Here is an 18,706-nt window from a genome sequence, read left to right as displayed (position 1 = left end):
ACAGGAATCCCCATGGGCCTTTGTTAAAATACAGAATCTGAGCCCCAACCCAGACCTCTCTAATTAGAATCTCCAGACGTGATTCTGAACATCAGTTCAGTTGGGGAAACGCGTCATAGTTGAAGCTATCTTGGTTTTGTAGGAACCATTAGGTACCAGATGCCCAGAATACATCCTAGATGTGCTGCAGACTGAAGGACGTGCTCAGCACCAATTTAATGTACCTCCAGTTACTTGTAGGAACAACTGACAAGAGCACAAGAAAGAATCTTCTGTGCCTCTGCCATCAACGGAACCTCTCGCTTGGCTCTTTTGACCTACTCCTGGGCCATCTGGTAACTCTGACTTATCGGCCACCAAGTAACAGAGAACTTGTGAGTGGTCAAAGGCACAGGTCAGTGGTCGGCCTGACCAAGTTCCTTTCCCCACCCAAGTTATAACACGTTGGGACTGCCAGAAAGTTCTCTCTCCAGCCTGTTCCCCACTGGAAAAAATTCCTAGTACCTGAGGTTACTTGAGATGAAATATATTTGTGCACTGTCCACAGTAAACCGCACAGACATACGCGATTGCCTTTGTTTTTATTTATTTATGTAGCCTTTATGAACAGCCCTCAGGAGGTAACTTCAGGCACGTGGCCCGGGAAGGAATCACCGCAGACAGTTCGTCGGCGGGCGGGACTGAGGTGAGCCTCGGACTCCGACGTAGTGAACCCCTAGTCTCGGCCCATCAACAGGGATAAGGGGGCTAATTTCTTTCGCCACGGCCGCCGGAGGCTGAGCGTGGAGCGCGAGATGGGGACGTCGAGAAGGTCCGCCCGAGTGGACAGGATCCGGACACAGTCGGGAACAGGAGACCGCGAGAACCCACAGTAACCGAAATCGGCCACACGCGGTGCCAAAAAAAAAAAAAATGTCCGCGCCACGGCGCAAGCTCCGCGAGCCGCGGACAAGCACTTCAGTGACTGCGCGCCCACCGCCCAATCAACGCCGGGCTTGCACAAAGCGAATCCTCCCCCGTAGGGCGCCGAAACCGAATCTCCTCCCACTCCTCTAGGGGCCTCGGCCCGCCCACTCCCCCCGGGCCCCGCCCCGCGCCGTTCTTGGTAGAGGTTCGCGATTGGCTCGTGGGATGAGCGCGAACTCTGGTTGGTTGAAGTGGAGTCACGAGGGCACAGTCGTCGTCTTTCCAGAGGCGATTACTGGGCAGGCTCAGTCTTTCGCCTCAGTCTCGAGCTCTAGCTGGCAGCGCAACGTACGCGCTCCGGATCTTCAGTACCAGCGGCCGCCATCGACGTCGTTGGGTTCCGTTGGGCTCATCTGCGCCACTCGCGCCACACACTCGGCCGTCATAAGCCGCCATCATGGTGAAGCTCGCAAAGGTAAGAGGCCTTTCTCGCGTAAGCACGGACGTCGAGGCCTGTTCCCCGAGCAGCGCGCGCGGCGCCGCGAGGAGGAGGCCCTGCACGCCATCCCGGGCGCGTTCGGGGACGCCATGCTGCAGGAAGTCTCGCGTGACGAACGCGGAGGTCTCGCGTGTTTTGGCTAGTGGGTGGTGAGGTGAAGCGCTTCGGCAGGTGTCGTGGGTGGTATATTCCGCGGTGAAAGACTTAGGGACTGAGCGTGGGGAGGGGGCGTTGGGCTTCGGGGTGGACGGATGAGGCCAAACTCCTGCGACGGGCGCGAGCGGGGCCCCGCCTCCCGACGCACGTGTCTGGGCGCGCGGCCCGCCACGTGGGCCGTGCCGGGTGAGTCGCGGCGTCTCCGTAGGGGGACCGTGCTTTGAGGCGGGAAGCGACGGGATTGCTTCAGATGGAGGCCTGCGGCCTATGGGATCTTGGGCACGAGGTGGGTTCCAGAAGGAAGTCCTGCCGCGTGCTTTCCCGTCCCGAGCTGCGCGCACGTGGTGGCCTGTGAGGTACCCCACGTGGCTCCTGTGGGTCTGTAAGGGGCAGGGTTTCCCTGGGAAAGGAAAACTGCACGGGAATAGCAAAGGTAGTAAGGTTAAGACATGTATATGTTTTTTCCTCTAAGTTGCCCTAATTTAAATTCAGAAGAGAGTGGTGGTACAAGGTGCCGGGAGCTACCAAAGGCTATTTGAAGGTAGTTTTCCCTAGGTGAAGGGTTTCGGGTTGTTGGCCATTAAAATGGTCCAATCGTAGGCTCCTGAGTATTAAGAAATTGTGTCTGGTATAAGAACAGGTTCTGGAAGTAGTTTTTAAAACGGGTGCACTTAGTGAAGGCAACAGGAAGAGGGAGGCACTTCCTTGAAGTTATCTTTTTACTTAAGGTGGGCTTACGTTTGTTATTTAACAGTATGAAAAGTGGGTTCTAAGGAAGAGACGCCTGCACGCCCTGCATGTCACTGTTACAAAGAACGATGGCAAAACATGGGTGTCCTGAAGTGTGGGCGGCGTAACCTGTTCCTCCCTGTCTGTTTCAGGCTGGCAAAAATCAGGGTGATCCCAAGAAAATGGCTCCTCCTCCGAAGCAGGTAGAAGACGACAGCGAAGACGAGGAAATGTCAGAAGATGAAGATGAGGAAAGCAGTGAAGAGGAGGTAATTACACTTGTATGCAGAATGGAGGGTAAAAACAGGTATTGGAGGACTGAAAGTAACGGGCAAGAATAAGATTGTGTTCCTTCACACGTGGCCTGTGGAGTGTTTCACAGGGTCTTCCCTGACTTACCGGAATATCATGAGGGTGAGTATTTGAATGAGCTTGAGAGAGAAGATCCTCGTGTGCCCTCGGCGGGGCTTAGCGTGATGATATATTAAACCGTTCTTCCAGTTTCAGTATGTCAGCCCCACATGCTAGATGAGGAGACAGCCTGGGCTGCTGTCCCGCGTGCGGCAGTGTCGGGCATGCATTCGAGTCGGAGGCTAGCCTGCCCAGATTCCTGTCCCAGCCTCCGAGCAGGTCTCTGTTCTTTGTATGAGTTTTATAACACTCATCACTGTTACTTCTCGTAAGGTGAGGATTGCTACCTGCCTTTGTGCCAGTGTTGGCACTGTTTGGTACTCTGGCTACCGTTGGTTCACTCCAAAGACAACCAAAAGTTGTTTCAACACATGACCTGATAAAACTGGTGGCCAACAAAAAGTAGCTTTCAGTGTGACTTCAATGTAGATAAGTAATGTGTATATTAAGCTAACTGCTCATTCTCTAATTTGCATTAATTTTGCAAGGATTGAGCCTATTTTATACTCATTTTATTTCTGGTTTTAGGACCGAGTTTTCAATGATCTTTTTATCGCCTTCCATAGATAACACTTAAGAGATTTCTAAGTGCAGGGCTTTTAGTTACAGAAATCAATTACTAATTCTAAAAACAACATGCAAAGTTGGTGCTATTAATCATTTTCAGAAGAGAAAAACATTTGAGGCTTAAAACACCTTGCCTAGGGCCACAGAGTAGTAGATGGTATCCAGACGGCCTATTTCCAGAGTCCATTTAGGGTATGCCGCTTCAGAGCTGAAGTGGTTACAGTATGGGGTATAGAAACTCACAGATCTGGGTCCAGAGGTATTTGAAGTGTGAAGGGTTCCTCCATTATGCTAGGATATTGTCCTTGGAAATGAGGACTGTTAGCCTCTCAGGTATACAGAAGGACATGTAGCGTGACCCCACAGTTAAGGTGCTAGCGTGTATCTAATGTATGTGGTCTGGAACCAGAGGCAGTGCCAAAATTCAGCACTCGTTTGTGTGGGACCAAGGCTTTCTCTTTGAGTTTGCAAATTGACTCCTGTTTGTTTTATTTATTCTTCAGGTTATCATTCCTCAGAAAAGCAAGAAGGCTACCACAACTCCAGGAAAGAAGGTGATTGTTTCCCCAGCAAAAAAGATTGTGGTTGCCACGCCAGCCAAGAAAGCGGTTGTCACCCCTGGCAAAAAGGCAGCAGCTACGCCAGCTCTTGGCAAAAAGGCAGCAGTTACGCCAGCCAAAGCAGTAGCCACACCTGGCAAGAAGGGAGGCACACCAGGTAAAGCACTGGTGGCAGCCCCTGGTAAGAAGGGAGCAGCCACTCCAGCCAAGGGAGCAAAGAACGGCAAAAATGCCAAGAAGGAAGATAGTGATGAGGAAGAAGATGACGACAGTGAAGAAGATGATGAGGAGGATGAGGATGAAGATGAGGATGAATTTGAGCCAGAAGTGAGGAAAGCTGCTGCTGTCACTGCTGCCTCTGATGAGGAGGAAGATGAAGATGAGGAGGAAGATGATGAGGAAGATGAGGATGATGAGGAGGATGATGAAGAAGATGGTAAGGAGTTCTGTTGGTAGTTCTTAAAAAAGCTCTTGTGTGTAAGACCCATTAGGGGTGAGGTTGGAGAGAGTGCCACATGCAAACACACTCCTTCTGTGACACCATGGGGGTTAGATAAAAACCCGGGGATTCTGTGGGCTGGTTGTGTACTAGAGTGATACCAATGGAGAATTGCCTGCCCTTGAGAAAATGCCTAACATTATTCCACGAGTGTTTTTCAAAATACAGAGGTTTGCTTCCAAGTAACCTGTTGATTCTTGCCATAATTACTAAGCACAGTAGTATGTCTTTCCTTTAGATTTATCTAGAACAAATGTTGGGGATAATTCTCTTGAGTTTTTAATTAGGTACTTTCTCTTTCAGACTCTGAAGAAGAGCCTATGGAGGTTGTACCAACCAAAGGCAAGAAAGCTGCAAAAGCTATTCCTGTGAAGGCCAAGAGCACAGCTGAGGAGGAAGATGAAGATGAAGACGAAGAGGAAGAGGATGAAGATGATGAAGAGGATGATGAAGATGACGAGGATGAAGAGGAGGAGGAGGATGAAGAAGAGGAAGGTGGTAATCAAGTTAGATTCTAAATTATACTGGTATGAGTTTTGTTTAAAGGAGGTATTTGAGCGTGTGTGGCTATGTGGATGACACAGATTGTTTGAAATCTTGTCCAGAGCCTGTCAAAGAAGCACCTGGAAAACGAAAGAAGGAAATGGCCAAACAGAAGGCTGCTCCTGAAGCCAAGAAACAGAAAGTGGAAGGTAATTGGGCACAATTGTGGGGGGTGGCACCCAGTAGCACAAGTGATGAACAATGAAGGGACTTAATACTGAAACCTGATGTTTCGTTGCAATGTGCTGATGTGCTGTGTATATAAACTTGTATGGGAAATGAAGTTCATATCATTTTATGTTAGATTAATTTGAGTTTATTTTTTGTACAGCCACAGAACCAACTACAGCTTTCAATCTCTTTATTGGAAACCTGAACTTCAGCAAATCTGCTTCTGAATTAAAAACGGGTATCAGTGACGTTTTTGCTAAAAACGATCTTGCTGTTGTGGATGTCAGAATTGGTATGTCTCGGTAAGTATGGGAGAGCTGAACCATAGCGTTTCTGCATGTTCTTCTGGTCTGCTGATTTCTTTCCTCCCTTTTTAGAACCTTAGTCCTCTACCCTGAGGCATGAATATGTCCTCAGAGTTTAGACATTAATGAATTGTCATTTAGATTGTCAAATTGTGAAGCCCCCAAATCGAAATTTCAGTAATGTCCCTTAACTTTTGATGTAGCAAAAAATGATTTTTAATAAGCTCTGAGCTTTTAATGATTTTGTTATCTAAAACTATTAGATACCAAGTAGCTATGATAGTAAATGCTTTTAACCAGATAGGATTCTCTTAATCTAGATGCTTGAATGTGTTCTTTTGTTAGCTGTTACGAGCAGTGTAGTTAATGAAGACAGCCTCAAAGGTGAACTTGCATCAGGTCTCAGGCTTTGAAAGCCTGTTCTGTATCCCTAGCTTTCAGAGCCTGGCTTTATTTTGTTAATAGAGTGGCTGCTTTTAAATTAAATCTTGGTTTGCACTATCACATTAGTGCGGCTGCTTGCTTAGATTAGTGTGGCTCTTGTTTTTGTTTTTTTCAAACATGTAATTATGTGTCTCTGCCTTGCCACCATAAAGGAAGTTTGGCTATGTGGATTTTGAATCTGCTGAAGACCTAGAAAAAGCCTTGGAACTCACTGGTTTAAAAGTCTTTGGTAATGAAATTAAATTAGAAAAACCAAAGGGGAAAGACAGTAAAAAAGGTATGTACTACTTTAGGTAAATTTTTAAACTTTATTTATTGATTTCAGAGAGAGAGAGAAACATCTATCCTTTTGTTCAGTTATGCGTTGATTGGTTTATTCTTGTATGTGCCCTGGCCAGGGATCGAACCCACAACTTTGATGTATTGGGATGACGCTCTAACCAACTGAGCTGCCTGGCCAGGGCCTGCTTTAGGTAATTGTGATACTGATAGGTAACTTGTTAATGGAAATGTTTCTAGTCTTAATTGGCCAGGTTAGGTAGTTGAACCTTTTTCCTTCGGTTTCCTCATAATGTTGAGGGTTAAATGAGTGAGAATGTTAAGTGTTTACAACAGTGCCTGGCACTGATTGCTGGTCTTACAAATTCCCAAGTCAGGCAAACAAGAATGGACTTCATAAAAAAAGAATTGGTTAGATGTTCAGGCATACCTTGGAGATAACTGCGAATTTGGTTTCAGGCCACCATAATCAAGCCTCATATAGTAAGGAAGTTGCAGGCTTTTTGCTAGTGGAGGGTCTTGATTTCAGTTAGTTTAAAGGAGAAATGCAATACCTATGAAGCACAACAAAGCGACGTGAATAAAACGAGGTGTGCCTGTACCTAAATTAACATAGAGAGGCCTCTCCTCGCTGGAACCAAATCAGGTCCTTCACTATTCTTTTTGTATCCTTCATATACTTTGCATTGTTTTGTGTGTGTTTATGATTTTTGAACTTAAAAATACTGAGCACCTACTAGGTTGTTATAAGTGTCCAGCACATGGTTTGATGTCAGTTGGGACAGCAGCTTGTCTTGCCACTGCTGTATCTCCATACTGCCGGAGTGTCTTGTACATTGTAGGGTCTCAAATTATATCTTAAACAAAACTTTTCTGTTGCTCAGTGTCTTGCAAGGGAGGTTTTTTAACCCATCTGGCTTGTTTTGTTTTTTTATCTAGATCGAGATGCGAGAACACTTTTGGCTAAAAATCTGCCTTATAAAGTTACTCAGGACGAGTTAAAAGAAGTGTTTGAAGATGCCATGGAGATTAGATTAGTTAGCAAGGACGGAAAGAGTAAAGGGTATGTTTCATGTCTACTGGATTTTTGAGTTTTATTAAAATTAATGCACTTCTAACTTATAAAAGAAACATTGATCTAACTTTTCCTAGGTGTGTGATTTTGGGCAAATTAATCTGTAACATATGCTTCAATTTCCTACCTGCACACCGAGGATAACGCACTTAATTCAGAGTGACTTTAAAGATGGGCTAATATGTATAGGGTACTATGAAATGTGTCCAGTGCTTTGTGAGTGATGGCGATTAATTACAGTGGGTTAGGGTTACCCTGAACAAATTTTCTAGGAGTATTTGGCAAATTCTCTGTATTGGGCCGAAAGTTTTGATGGAAATGTGGAATGGAAGATGGCAGAAACCACAAGCAGAAATTAGTATAAAATAAGACATATTTATTGTGCTTAACTAAAGCAAGGTCATGTTGCTGAGATTAAACCATTTGTATTAAATAGTAAGGTTTGAAAATGAAGTGAAATCTTAGGGTTTTTAATGCACCCCTCCCCCTATTGCAGGATTGCTTATATTGAATTTAAGACAGAAGCTGATGCAGAGAAAACCTTGGAAGAAAAGCAGGGAACAGAAATAGACGGGCGATCCATTTCCCTGTACTACACTGGCGAGAAAGGTCAAAGTCAAGACTATAGAGGTGGAAAGAATAGCACCTGGAGTGGTAAGAACGTATACGGTTCCTACAGAGTTCCAGAATTGATGGAGAGAAATCCTTTGCATCTTTGAACTTTGATACAAAGTGACTGGTTAATTTGAATATAGGTGTAGATTAAGCAAATTATACCTCTGTTAATAGTAGTTGAGTGTCTATGAAATTTTGCATTACAACATAGATAGTTCTGACTCCCTTTTGTATGTATGTTTTAGACTTTAAATGACATACATTACGTACATTTTAAAATTAGGAAATGGTTCTAGGAATATACAGACCAGTAGTCAGCTTACACATCTGAACAACAGGAATAGAAGGAAGCAGAACGTAACAATGCATAATAATACTTGGTATGTTGAGGTACTTGGTGTGGGATTCCATCTGCATCAACATTAGCATGTTTAGAAAACAGTATGTAAATGCTTCTAAGCACAGAAAATCTTTTTTTTTTTTAATTTTCTTTATTTATTTTCAAAGAGATGGGAAGAGGGGGAGAGAAACATCAGTTGGCTGTCTCCTACATGCCCCCAATCAGCGACCTGACCTGCAAAGTAGGCATGTGCCCTGACTGAGAATCACACCAGTGGTCCCTCGGTTCACAGGCTGGCGCCCAATCCACTGAACCACAACTGCCAGGGCAAAGCACAGAAATTCTTAAGATAAACGGCTGTGACTGAAGCTATGAACCACTGTTTCACAGTCTTAATGTGGCATCTTTTTATTTGTAGGTGAATCAAAAACTCTGGTTTTAAGCAACCTCTCCTACAGTGCAACAGAAGAAACTCTTCAGGAAGTGTTTGAGAAGGCAACCTCTATCAAAGTGGCCCAGAACCAAAATGGCAAATCTAAAGGGTAAAATAACTCGTACCTCTGTGTTGTCGGTTCTGGTCTGTAAGAGTGTCTGTCTTGGCATAGGTAAAACCATGTTTTCCTGGCTTTCAGAAGCTGGATTACTTGAGACAAATCTGTATAAAATAACACTGTTTGTGTGCTTGAGGGAAAAGACTCGATGGTATTAATGTGATTGCAAAGGAGCTACTAGCTTGGTAATTTATTCTAAACACTGACTATTCATTCTCAGGTATGCATTTATAGAATTTGCTTCATTTGAAGATGCTAAAGAGGCTTTAAATTCCTGTAATAAGAGAGAAATTGAGGGCAGAGCAATCAGGCTGGAGTTGCAAGGACCCAGGGGATCACCTAATGCAAGAAGCCGTAAGTTACCATTAACTTGGGCCTTGGGGTTGGGGGGTGGCTCTCCTTGGTGCCATGCTGTCACTTTTTGGTCACATCTAGAGGTGAACACCTGTGGTTTCTGTTGCTGCTGAGTAAATGACACTGGATATGATGACTGATTGTCTGAGAAATAATTGATGAAATCTCAAGAAAATTCCTCTAGATAGTCAAGTTCTGATCCAGCCACGTCAACTCTGAGCAGCAGATGTGCACACGGCTTACTGCCTCCCTGCTTCGGGTCTGCTGTCTCGCCTGTGTGGGTGGGTTCTGCTTTCTGTGAAGGATCTAAGACAGTAGTTCAGCTGCTTTGGCGATCAAGGTAATCTTGAGAGGGCAGTTGATATAGGCCCTTGGCTTTAATTAAGCATTAGTTGGCTAAGATTGCCTTTTTTTCTCAGAGACTCTTCAAGCTTCCTCTAGGATAAGCATTCTTGGCCAGTAGTTATTCTAAACATGTAAGTCCAGTGTGTCGTTACGAATTAGGGTTTAAAATAAACGGTTTATTTTGTCATTCTTTCCCAGAGCCATCCAAAACTCTGTTTGTCAAAGGCTTGTCTGAGGAGACTACAGAAGAGACATTGAAGGAGTCATTCGATGGCTCTGTCCGGGCCAGGATAGTCACAGACCGGGAGACTGGATCTTCCAAAGGGTAAGCTGCAGGCGGTGACGGGTGGAGTCCCATCCCTTTGTCTTCTCATTGAGCTCCTTGCTGTCAATCTGTGGCAGTTTATGGATTCGCACGAGAAGAAGAGACAGTTCACAGAGCTAGCATTGTTTTGCCTCCAGTCTTCAGAGGTATATTCTGCTGTTGTGTGAGACATTTTGGTGTTCAGGCTGGCTGTTGCTAAAACCAGCTTCATCTTGCCAGAGGGACTCTTGTCACTTGGGTGTTTTCTCAATTGAGTAAGGCTGCTTTCTAGGGGATCACTAGCCACTACGTGAGGTTAACTTTGGCATGTGTTCTCTGTCTCTTTGCTTTATAATGGGTAATCTCACTTGGCGTTTTAGGTTTGGTTTTGTAGACTTCAACAGTGAGGAAGATGCCAAAGCAGCCAAAGAGGCCATGGAAGATGGTGAAATTGATGGAAACAAAGTCACTTTGGACTGGGCTAAGCCTAAGGGTGAAGGTGGCTTTGGGGGTCGCGGCGGAGGCAGAGGTGGCTTTGGAGGCCGAGGTGGTGGCAGAGGAGGCAGAGGAGGATTTGGTGGCCGAGGCCGGGGAGGTTTTGGAGGTAAGGATCACAGGGGATATCACATGTGCGGTGATACTGCATCAGTCGTCACTAATCACTGGGGAGGGGAGAGCTCCTGGCGGCTTGGCACCTGCTCTTTAATGACATCCTCCCTTCCTACAGGTAGAGGAGGCTTCCGGGGAGGCAGAGGAGGAGGAGGCGACCACAAGCCACAAGGAAAGAAGACGAAGTTTGAATAGTTTCTTCTATTCTGTCTTTCCCTCTTCCGTTTGAAAGAAAGGACTCTGGGGTTTTTACTCTGTTAACCTGATCAATGACAGAGCCTTCTAAGGACATTCCAAGACAGTATACAGTCCTGTGGTCTACTTGGAAATGCGTATAGATAACATTTCAAGGGAGATACCCTGTTGGTTTTGACTGGATATTCATATAAACTTTTTAAAGAGATGAGTGATAGAGCTAACCCTTACCTGTTTTGAATTTATATTGTTTCTTCCCATGTACAAAACCATTTTTTCCTACAAATAGTTTTTTTTGTGTGTGTTGGGGGGTATAAAGGAAAGCAGAATGTTTTATGGTTTCGCTTCAGCAACTTTGGGACAAATTAAAAGTCCTAAACTCTGGTGCCAGACTTGTACTTCCTAGAGTGTTTCTCCTGGAATACCGCTGAAGGTGGAGCATGGCAAATGCAGCTCTGCCGCTTCAGATCCACCCCGCCCCTGACAGAAGTGCTTGGTGCTTGGGTTTCAAGTACCCCAACCACAAGTTTTGGTGGAATGGAGGTCTATGTGGCCTCTGCTCAAAGCCGGCTGGAGGAGAAGTGCTCAGGAAATGGGCCTTAGGTAATACGTCTGTGAGCGTGGATTCTGGAATAGCCAGTGGCTAGTGAAGAGAATTCAGAGACTTTGGGACAGCCGCTGGGGAGGAGACTACCAATTCAATAGATGGACCTCAGGTTAAACTGCCAAGACAGACCTTTGGTTTTGTAGGAAATGTATATAACTACCCAGACATTCTGATTTATTATTTTTATAAATCCTCACCCATGGATGTGTTGATTATAGAGAAACATTGATCAGTTGCTTCCTGTATGGCCTGGGTCGGGGATCTAACCAGCAGTCTTGGTGCCGTATTTTGCTGTGAATAATGTGCACCCATGTTTTAGTGCTGCCCATGTATAATGCACATCCTTATTTTCCCCTCAAAAAGTTTGGGCCAAATGTGCATTATACACAGCAAAATTCAGTGTGTGGGGCAATGCTTTAGTCAATCAAGCCACCAGTCAGGGCCTCTCATTTATTAAGCATTCCCTGCCCTCCACCCGTGCTTTTAAAAAGTAAAGGCATGAGCCCTGGCCTGGGAACCCAAGAGTTGATGGTTCAACTCCCAGTCAGGGCACATGGCCTGTGTTGTAGGCCAGCTCTCCAGTAGGGGGTGTGTGTGAGGCAATGTTGATGTTTCCCTCCCCCCTTCCCCCTCTCTAAAAAGTTTAAAAAAAAAAAAATGTTCAGGTTAAGGGACTAACATGAATTTAGTTGGAAAACAGCCCAGAGGGTGCTGCTGAGAACCCAGCCAGCCAACCCCAAAATCTTGTATTAGACTAAAAATGTGAAATCAAAATACAATACTGGTAGAAGCAAGGCAACCGACGCGAAGGATGTGTTGGATAGCTTAGTTGTCTTGTTTGGGGTTTGCAAGTGGGATAAGGAAACCAAGCCGTGTGCACATCACCTACCATGTACCGGTCCTGTTCCAAGTACTGAGGGCTTAGAGCAGAGCAAAGCTCTAGGACAGAGTCAATACAAGTTTGGTGCTGCCAGGCGAGGTCTCTGATAGGGTGACTTAAAGCCAAAATAACCCTTGGCGACCTGTAGTTTACTTCAATCCTCGAAGTTCCAGCTAGAGTCCATCGAGCATGTCATGGGTTAGGACTCTTGACTCTTGTTGATTCCAGTGAGAAAAATTCATTGTTCACCTATTTGTGCGTTCATTGGTTGGTTTAAAAAATAACTTTGAGAGAAAGGAAGGAGAGTATCAGTCTTTTCCTTTTGCATTCCTCCAAGTAGGGTTCTTGCCCCACAACCCAAACCTGTTCCCTAAGGGAATCAAAGTAGCACCGTTTTGGTGGGCAGGCCAGTACTCAGACCCCTGAACCACACCAGCCAGGCTTCGTTGGTAGATTCTCGTACCCTAAATAGGGATGGAACCCATACCCTGGGTGCATGGGGATGACACTAACCAGCTGAGCTACCTGGCCAGGACAGTTCTCATCCCTGAATGTATCAAGTCGTCCCGTCAATGGCAATTGGTCCATTCAAACTACTGTCGGGCCTGAGAGTGGTCTTCAGGTTACCTGAGAGCTATCAAGGATGACCACAGGGAGGGCCTTGTCCATCACTCTGGCCTCCTTCCAAGTAGGCACCTTCCCAGGGCTGGCTGCTTTGCTCCCCTTTTGGCAGGCCTGTGGGTTTAGGTAAACCTCACCAGGCGGCGGGCAGTTTGGCCATCTAGGAGCATGATGGCTGACTGCAGCTAGCTCACACCCTGCAGTTGGTGCGTAGTGTAACTTCTGAGAGCTCGGAGGAGGGTTTTGGTGGCTTCCTTCGCTGAAGGGCGGGAAGGAAGGCTCAGCAGTAGGATTGCAGGAGCACCTGGGTCCTTGGGCAGGGCCGGTACTGTAAGATCCCTGTCCTGCCATGAGGGCTGGTCTTCACCTCTGAGATGCTGATACTGTACCCACGGTATGCCAGCATTTACCGCAGCCCCTCCACAAACCTGTGAGGCAAGAGGGGAAGCAAATCGGGGTTCTTCCGCTGTTCTGTTCCTCCCCATTAAGGGGTGGACACAGTCCAGCCCCATTAACTGGTTGCTCCAACCAGAAGCACGCTCACTTCCAGTGGAACGAAGGTGATGGATGGTGGCGCCCCTGCGGAGATGGAGACCGTCAGGCTGGCGTTCAGGGTCAAACCATGTCAACGTCATCTCCAGCCTCCCTGGTGCCTGGTTTCTGATTTGGGGGGTTGGGTGAGGACGTCGCAGCCATTTTAGAAAAGCAGTCGGTTCCTTCCAGCAAATGGTTGTCGCCGTTTTTGTTATTTTTCCAGCAGGTGGCAGCACAGCCCCAGGATTGGAAACCTGGTCGAGCCGAGGGACGCCTGCGCTGAGTTCCAGGCCAGTAGCTCTTTAACTCCCAAGCCTCACTCAAATTAGCGACAGGGCCTGTGAATCTGCAGGAAGCCCACTCACAGCACTTTGGGAGATGCTGCAGGACCCCCAGAGAAGTGGACTCCAGTGGGGTCCATGGACTACGACGTACCAAATGTTTCTGTGCTCTTTCTCTGAGATAGCTATCCCCTTTACCCACGCTCCACCCAGTGATTATCTTCTCGTGTCTCAGTCTCTGTCCGGCCTCAGCTCTACAGTGCCCAAAGCTCTCCTCATCCAAAAAGAGTGTCCCCTGACCCTACCTCCCCGCCCAGCTGTTCCCTCTTCCCTTCGTTGCCGAACTGAGAAGGCCCACGCTCCAGCCTCCCACTCCTCGGCTCTCAGCATTGTGGCTTCGGTCCCCACGCCCCCTGCTGCTCCCTGAGGTTGCCCATCAATGGCTGCAGATCCAGTCAGTGGTCAGTCTTCCGTTGGTTTATGGCCGCCCCGGACCATCTGCCAGGTGATCCCTGCTTCCTGCCTGAGACTCCCTCTCTCCCACCCTTCAGACAGGCAGGCACACCAGAGTGGAGGCTCTGTGGCAGTAGAGGTGAAGAGGAAAGGAAAAGAACAAATAACCTCGGGATTAGGGCCTATCCACAGACTGATTTTAACCCATTAGTAGATGTGAACCAATGGCTGTTCCTCATAAGCCAAGTAACCGGTGACAGCAGGAGGAAGGCCTGTAGGGGTCGTTGCTGGCCCACCTTCGTGGGAACCTGAATGAGCTCCTGCCAGCCTCTGAATGAATGGACTTGGTTTTGCTCACTGGTCTGTACCTGGCACACAGTAGGTACTCAGTGATGAATGAAGGAACCCTGGAGAAACTCCTTCTCCCAACTGCGAGGGAACCTCTGGTGGCAGATGGGAGAGAATCTTTCGTCCAGGAGTTCCTAGTGTATATTTAAAGTTCCCAACATTTTTGTGCTGGGAATTATTTTGGGAGTCTGGTGAAACCTTTGAAAACTCTCTTAGAATAAATGTTTTCAAAATGATTTTTAAAGAAAGCGATTACAATGGAAAACAACTATTAGAATAGTTACTTGGATATTTAAGAACAACTTTTGTGATAGAATTATAGTGATGTATTAGATAAGATGTATTGACATTTAAAATACACTTACGTTAGGGAGTGGTTCTGGTAATGGTAGAGTGGCTTCTAGTAGACTAACCCCCAGCTGGTGATTATAAACTCTAGACAAATGTGAAAAGCCAAGTTTTGGAGGCATTGAAGGACAAACACTTCCAGAAGCCCAAGGGCATACCATTCTTGACATAAGGTAAGGACACCAGGTGAGACCCATGTTTAACCTGCTCCCCCCACGGGCACCCCTCCAGTCAGTGATTCCTCGGGCATGGACTTTAGGGAGAAAGAGGGCCTGACTTCACTGAGGAGTCCCACTGGAGTTTGAGTGTGGCTGTTTCCCTGAAAATGAGGGGCACAGAGGAGAAAGCCATCAAATCTGCCTACTAACTGCTGCGGGTCCTCGGCTGAGCCTGAAATGTGTGTGTGTGTGCGCAGGGCAAGGTTCTAGGGAGCCCAGGGAAACCAGAGCGGTGAGCCCTGGTGGCGGGTTCCAGCAGCTGTGAGCTGCTGGGGAGAGTGTGGGGTTTAAGTTCTGCCCAGTTGGGGGGATTGACAAACACTTCAAGTTTCTCTTTGAAACTCAGAAGGGCCGTTTTTCAAAGATTTTTATTTTTAGAGAGAGGGGAAGGGAGGGAGAAAAAAACATGGATTGGTTTCCTCTGCACGTCCCCAACTGGGGCCCTGGCCCGCAACCCAGGCAGGTGCCCTGACTGGGAATTGAACCAGTGACCTATCAGTTCGCAGGCCAGCCAGTGCTCGATCCACTGAGCCACACCAACCAGAGCAGGGCCATATTTTAGAAGTAATAGCCACATTCCAGGCCTGAGGGAAATAGACTCACCCTAACAAAGCCTAGAGCTCAGCCCCCCCACATAATGCAATCTTTTGAGAATTTCATTGGCAACTAGAACAAAATTCAACAGTATTCAGAGGAAGATAACAGAATCCAGTCTCTACAGTATGTCATATACAATATCCAGTAGGCAGAAAAATCACTAGACATATAATGAAGTGTGAAAATGTAGCACACAAGCCCTGGCCAGGTAGCTCAGTCGGTCAGAGCATCATCCTGACATGCCAAGGTTGCGGGTTTGAATCCGTCAGGGCACACACAAGAATCAACCAATGAATGCATAAATAGGAGCAACAACAAACCAATTGTTTCTCTCGCCCTCTTTTATCTTTCTCTCTAAAATTAATGAATAAAAACATTAAAAATAACAAAAAAAGAAAATTGGCACATAAGAGAAAAAATCAAAACTCATGTTGAAATTTGTAGGCAAGGGCTTACTTACATTATTATAAATGATTTAAGGAAAATAATTTTCAGGCAAAGATGAATATATTAAATGAAGAAATGGGGAATTCCTGGAGAGATGGAAACTAAGAAAAGAACCAAATGGAAATCCTAGAACTGAAAAACTATCAAAAATATCACTCACAGGGCTTAACAGTAGAAGGATCACTAGACGAGGAGGGAGACAGACCCTAAGAGTTCTTGGTGGAGTTCAGGACACACACCCCCACCCATGGCCCCTTGGAACACTGAACATTCCAACGGGAGGACTGAGAGACGGCAGGTGCAGGGACTTTCCAACCCTCCCCAGAGGCTGGTCTGTCCCCAGCTACTTGTGGAAGAGGTGCCCTCTCTACACCTGGAGGGAGGGGCATCCTTATCTCTGAAGACAGGTGAAGACAGGGTCACAGAGGGAATCTGAAGGCACAGCCCTTGCTGTTTCCCCAAGTTATCACACATCCCTGTTCTTTAATTTTTCTGGTCCTATTACACTTTCCACAGCTCTCCACTCTTCATCCGACCTAACAAAAGAAAGCCAGGTTTCCCTGTTGCTTCAGGAGCTCATTTCCTCACGAAGGCTCCTGTGTCACGGAAATGGTGTGTGAAGTCGATCTGTACGCTCCTCTCCTACTAATCTTTTATTACAGGGGCTCCAGGCGAGAACTTAGGAGGGTAGAGGAAGAAGATATTTCCCCAGTGCATGTTATCCGAACTGAAGCTCGAAGGGGAAAACGCCTGGGGAGACGGGAACGGAGCCTGCACAACAACATCACCCCGTGGAACTGAGCCCCACAAGGAGAGGAGAGGACGGATGAATGGTGTACCTTTTCCATCCTTTTACTTCACCTACTCTCTCTCTTTATATGTAATGTGTGTCTCTCGGGCAGTTCCTTCTTGTATTTTTCACCCAGTTTGGCAATCTCTGCCTTTCATTCAGTCCCTTTTCACGTGTTACCATTGTGGGTACCAAGGGATTTCAGTCCGCCTTCTCGCCTTTTGTTCTCTAGTGTTCCCTTGATCCTGGTGCAGCCTGCCTCATTCTACGTTATTTTCAGGTATTCCGTCTCTTTGAATTTGTACAAGGTAAAAAGGACATAGCTTCCTGTGTCCCAGTGGGGAAGCATCCGTGGCCACAGGTGGCAGTGGGGGCCTCAGGGGACTGGAATGGGGCAACTGGGGGACAGTGGGGAAGAGGAACTTTTCCTCATTATATTCTCTTTGGTCATTTTGTGCCATGTCCATATATGTATTGAAAAAGGAGGTAAAACAGTTAAAAAAAATGAAATGACCAAATAGGGAAACAAAGAAACTTTCCCCAAAAGGTCAAGGGGAAGCCAGGAAGCCCCCAGCCCTGGCTGGAGCACGCAGATTGACTGCGTCCCCCCTGCATGTGTATGTGGCATTTCCTGCCCAGTGACTGTCAGCAGTGCTGGTGGCAAAAGGTGTGTGTGTGTTGGGGGGGGGGGGCAGGGAATCTGAGGAAGCCCGGACAGGTCACGAGGACAGAGCTTGGGCCCAGGGACAAAGAAGGCCCTGTCTACCTGGATGTCAGCTTTTGCCAGCCCAGTCCCTGGGCGGGGGGGGGGGGGGGGGGGGGGGGGGGGCAGGGTCAAGAAGCCAGCAATTCCACACCACCAGGCGTTTTGAAAGCTCTGAAGCCAGGACAAGCTGCAGGCCTGGAGCTCGGGGTCTCTGCAGGCCGCTGGTTTTCCTGCAACGCCCTGAGATGCGGCTAGCCCTCTGCTGGCACAGGACCATGGGGACAGGTCACCATCTGTAACCTGGAAGGCTGGTGGGCCTGAGGCAGGAGGGCTGGGAAGCTGCAGGGGTCCCGCCCTCCGCCCCAGGACTTTGGTCCAGGAGTTGCCTCCTGAACTCGTGCTCTTTGTCATTTCTTATTTAAAAAAAAAAAAAAAAACATGCCTGGAAATGGTTTTTGAGGTCTTGGCTTAGACATAACTTGTTCTTTCTAACACACGGTATCATTCTGAATTTTTTATTTTAAGTTGGCTTATCTTTCACTGGCTACCCGATGACTTTATTATTTCACTTTTACATCTTCCTTGTTTGTTGAATCTTGTATGTCCTTGAAGGTTTTCGGCCCTTCTGCGCATCTGGCCCTGGTTGGTATGGCCCAGCTGGTCGGACCGTCATCCCATACACCAGGAAGCCTGAGGGTTCAATCCCCGGTCAGGGCACGTAGGAGAGGCAGCCAATTGGTGTGTCTCTTTCACATCGATGTTTCTCTCTCTCTCTCTCTTTTTAAAAGTAATGAAAAAATGTTCTCAGGTGAGGATAAAAACAATTTCTGAGCACCTGGTTTCCATGGTGTTGAATTGCTCACCTCGGCAAAGTACCGCGAGGTTTCAGGGACACTTGGCCTCCTCTGACTCAGCTGGGAACACTCAGGGTCTCCAACCTAAAATCAGGAGGAAGGGCCTGACCTCCCAGGCCTGGGGGCGGGGGTGCAGGCAGCTGCCCTCCCCAGCCCACCCCTGGCCTCCAGCTCTCAGATGTCCTGCTCCGGGCCCAGGTAGCCTGGCCGTCCAGGGCCCACAAGCCTTTGAAGCATGCAAGGTAGGAATGTGAATACACGTACTTGAAAGGGCGCTTCTCTTGCATTTAGGCTCTTTGCTACACAGTCATAAATTTGAAATATTTCAATCGATTCAGGGTTTTTGTAGTAACCAAGCATACATCTGCAAATCACATACCTTCCTTTTCACTAACGCACTCGCTATGTCCGCTTTGTTGTTCCCCGTGTTCTTGCACTGCGGCCTTGCAGGCCTGGTTAGCCCACGACTGTCGGGGGAGCAGGTGTGTTATGCCCTTGATGTTGATGAGAAGCTCTCCAGTGTTTTACCATTCTGTAGGGGTCAGTTTGGGGTTGAAATCAGTGT

The 18,706-nt window shown here is 47.2% G+C and overlaps 1 protein-coding gene and 3 non-coding genes across 4 annotated transcripts; all 4 read left to right on the top strand.

Annotated features, from left to right (window-relative positions):
• Positions 1-1,206: 1,206 nt before the first annotated feature.
• NCL (nucleolin) lies at positions 1,207-10,841 on the top strand. Its single transcript, XM_024563960.4, has 14 exons — positions 1,207-1,381; positions 2,443-2,559; positions 3,772-4,264; positions 4,631-4,822; positions 4,933-5,019; positions 5,202-5,343; positions 5,943-6,067; positions 7,009-7,132; positions 7,641-7,798; positions 8,518-8,641; positions 8,871-9,004; positions 9,548-9,674; positions 10,034-10,257; positions 10,381-10,841. The coding sequence occupies exons 1-14, from the start codon at positions 1,364-1,366 to the stop codon at positions 10,455-10,457; spliced, it is 2,142 nt and encodes a 713-aa protein (XP_024419728.2). The 5' UTR covers positions 1,207-1,363; the 3' UTR covers positions 10,458-10,841.
• Positions 5,055-5,124, top strand: LOC112308132 (small nucleolar RNA SNORD82). Its single transcript, XR_002975132.1, has one exon. It is a non-coding gene; the product is annotated as a small nucleolar RNA SNORD82 (small nucleolar RNA).
• On the top strand, positions 9,129-9,208 carry LOC112308134 (small nucleolar RNA SNORD20). The gene has a single exon (XR_002975134.1). It is a non-coding gene; the product is annotated as a small nucleolar RNA SNORD20 (small nucleolar RNA).
• LOC112308129 (small nucleolar RNA SNORA75) lies at positions 9,714-9,848 on the top strand. Its single transcript, XR_002975129.2, has one exon. It is a non-coding gene; the product is annotated as a small nucleolar RNA SNORA75 (small nucleolar RNA).
• Positions 10,842-18,706: the final 7,865 nt, after the last annotated feature.

This window comes from Desmodus rotundus, chromosome 2, assembly GCF_022682495.2.
Source record: "Desmodus rotundus isolate HL8 chromosome 2, HLdesRot8A.1, whole genome shotgun sequence".
In the NCBI taxonomy this organism is placed as follows: domain Eukaryota; kingdom Metazoa; phylum Chordata; class Mammalia; order Chiroptera; family Phyllostomidae; genus Desmodus; species Desmodus rotundus.
The sequence above is the reverse complement of the archived record's forward strand: the minus strand, read 5'-3'. Positions and strand labels throughout refer to the sequence as shown.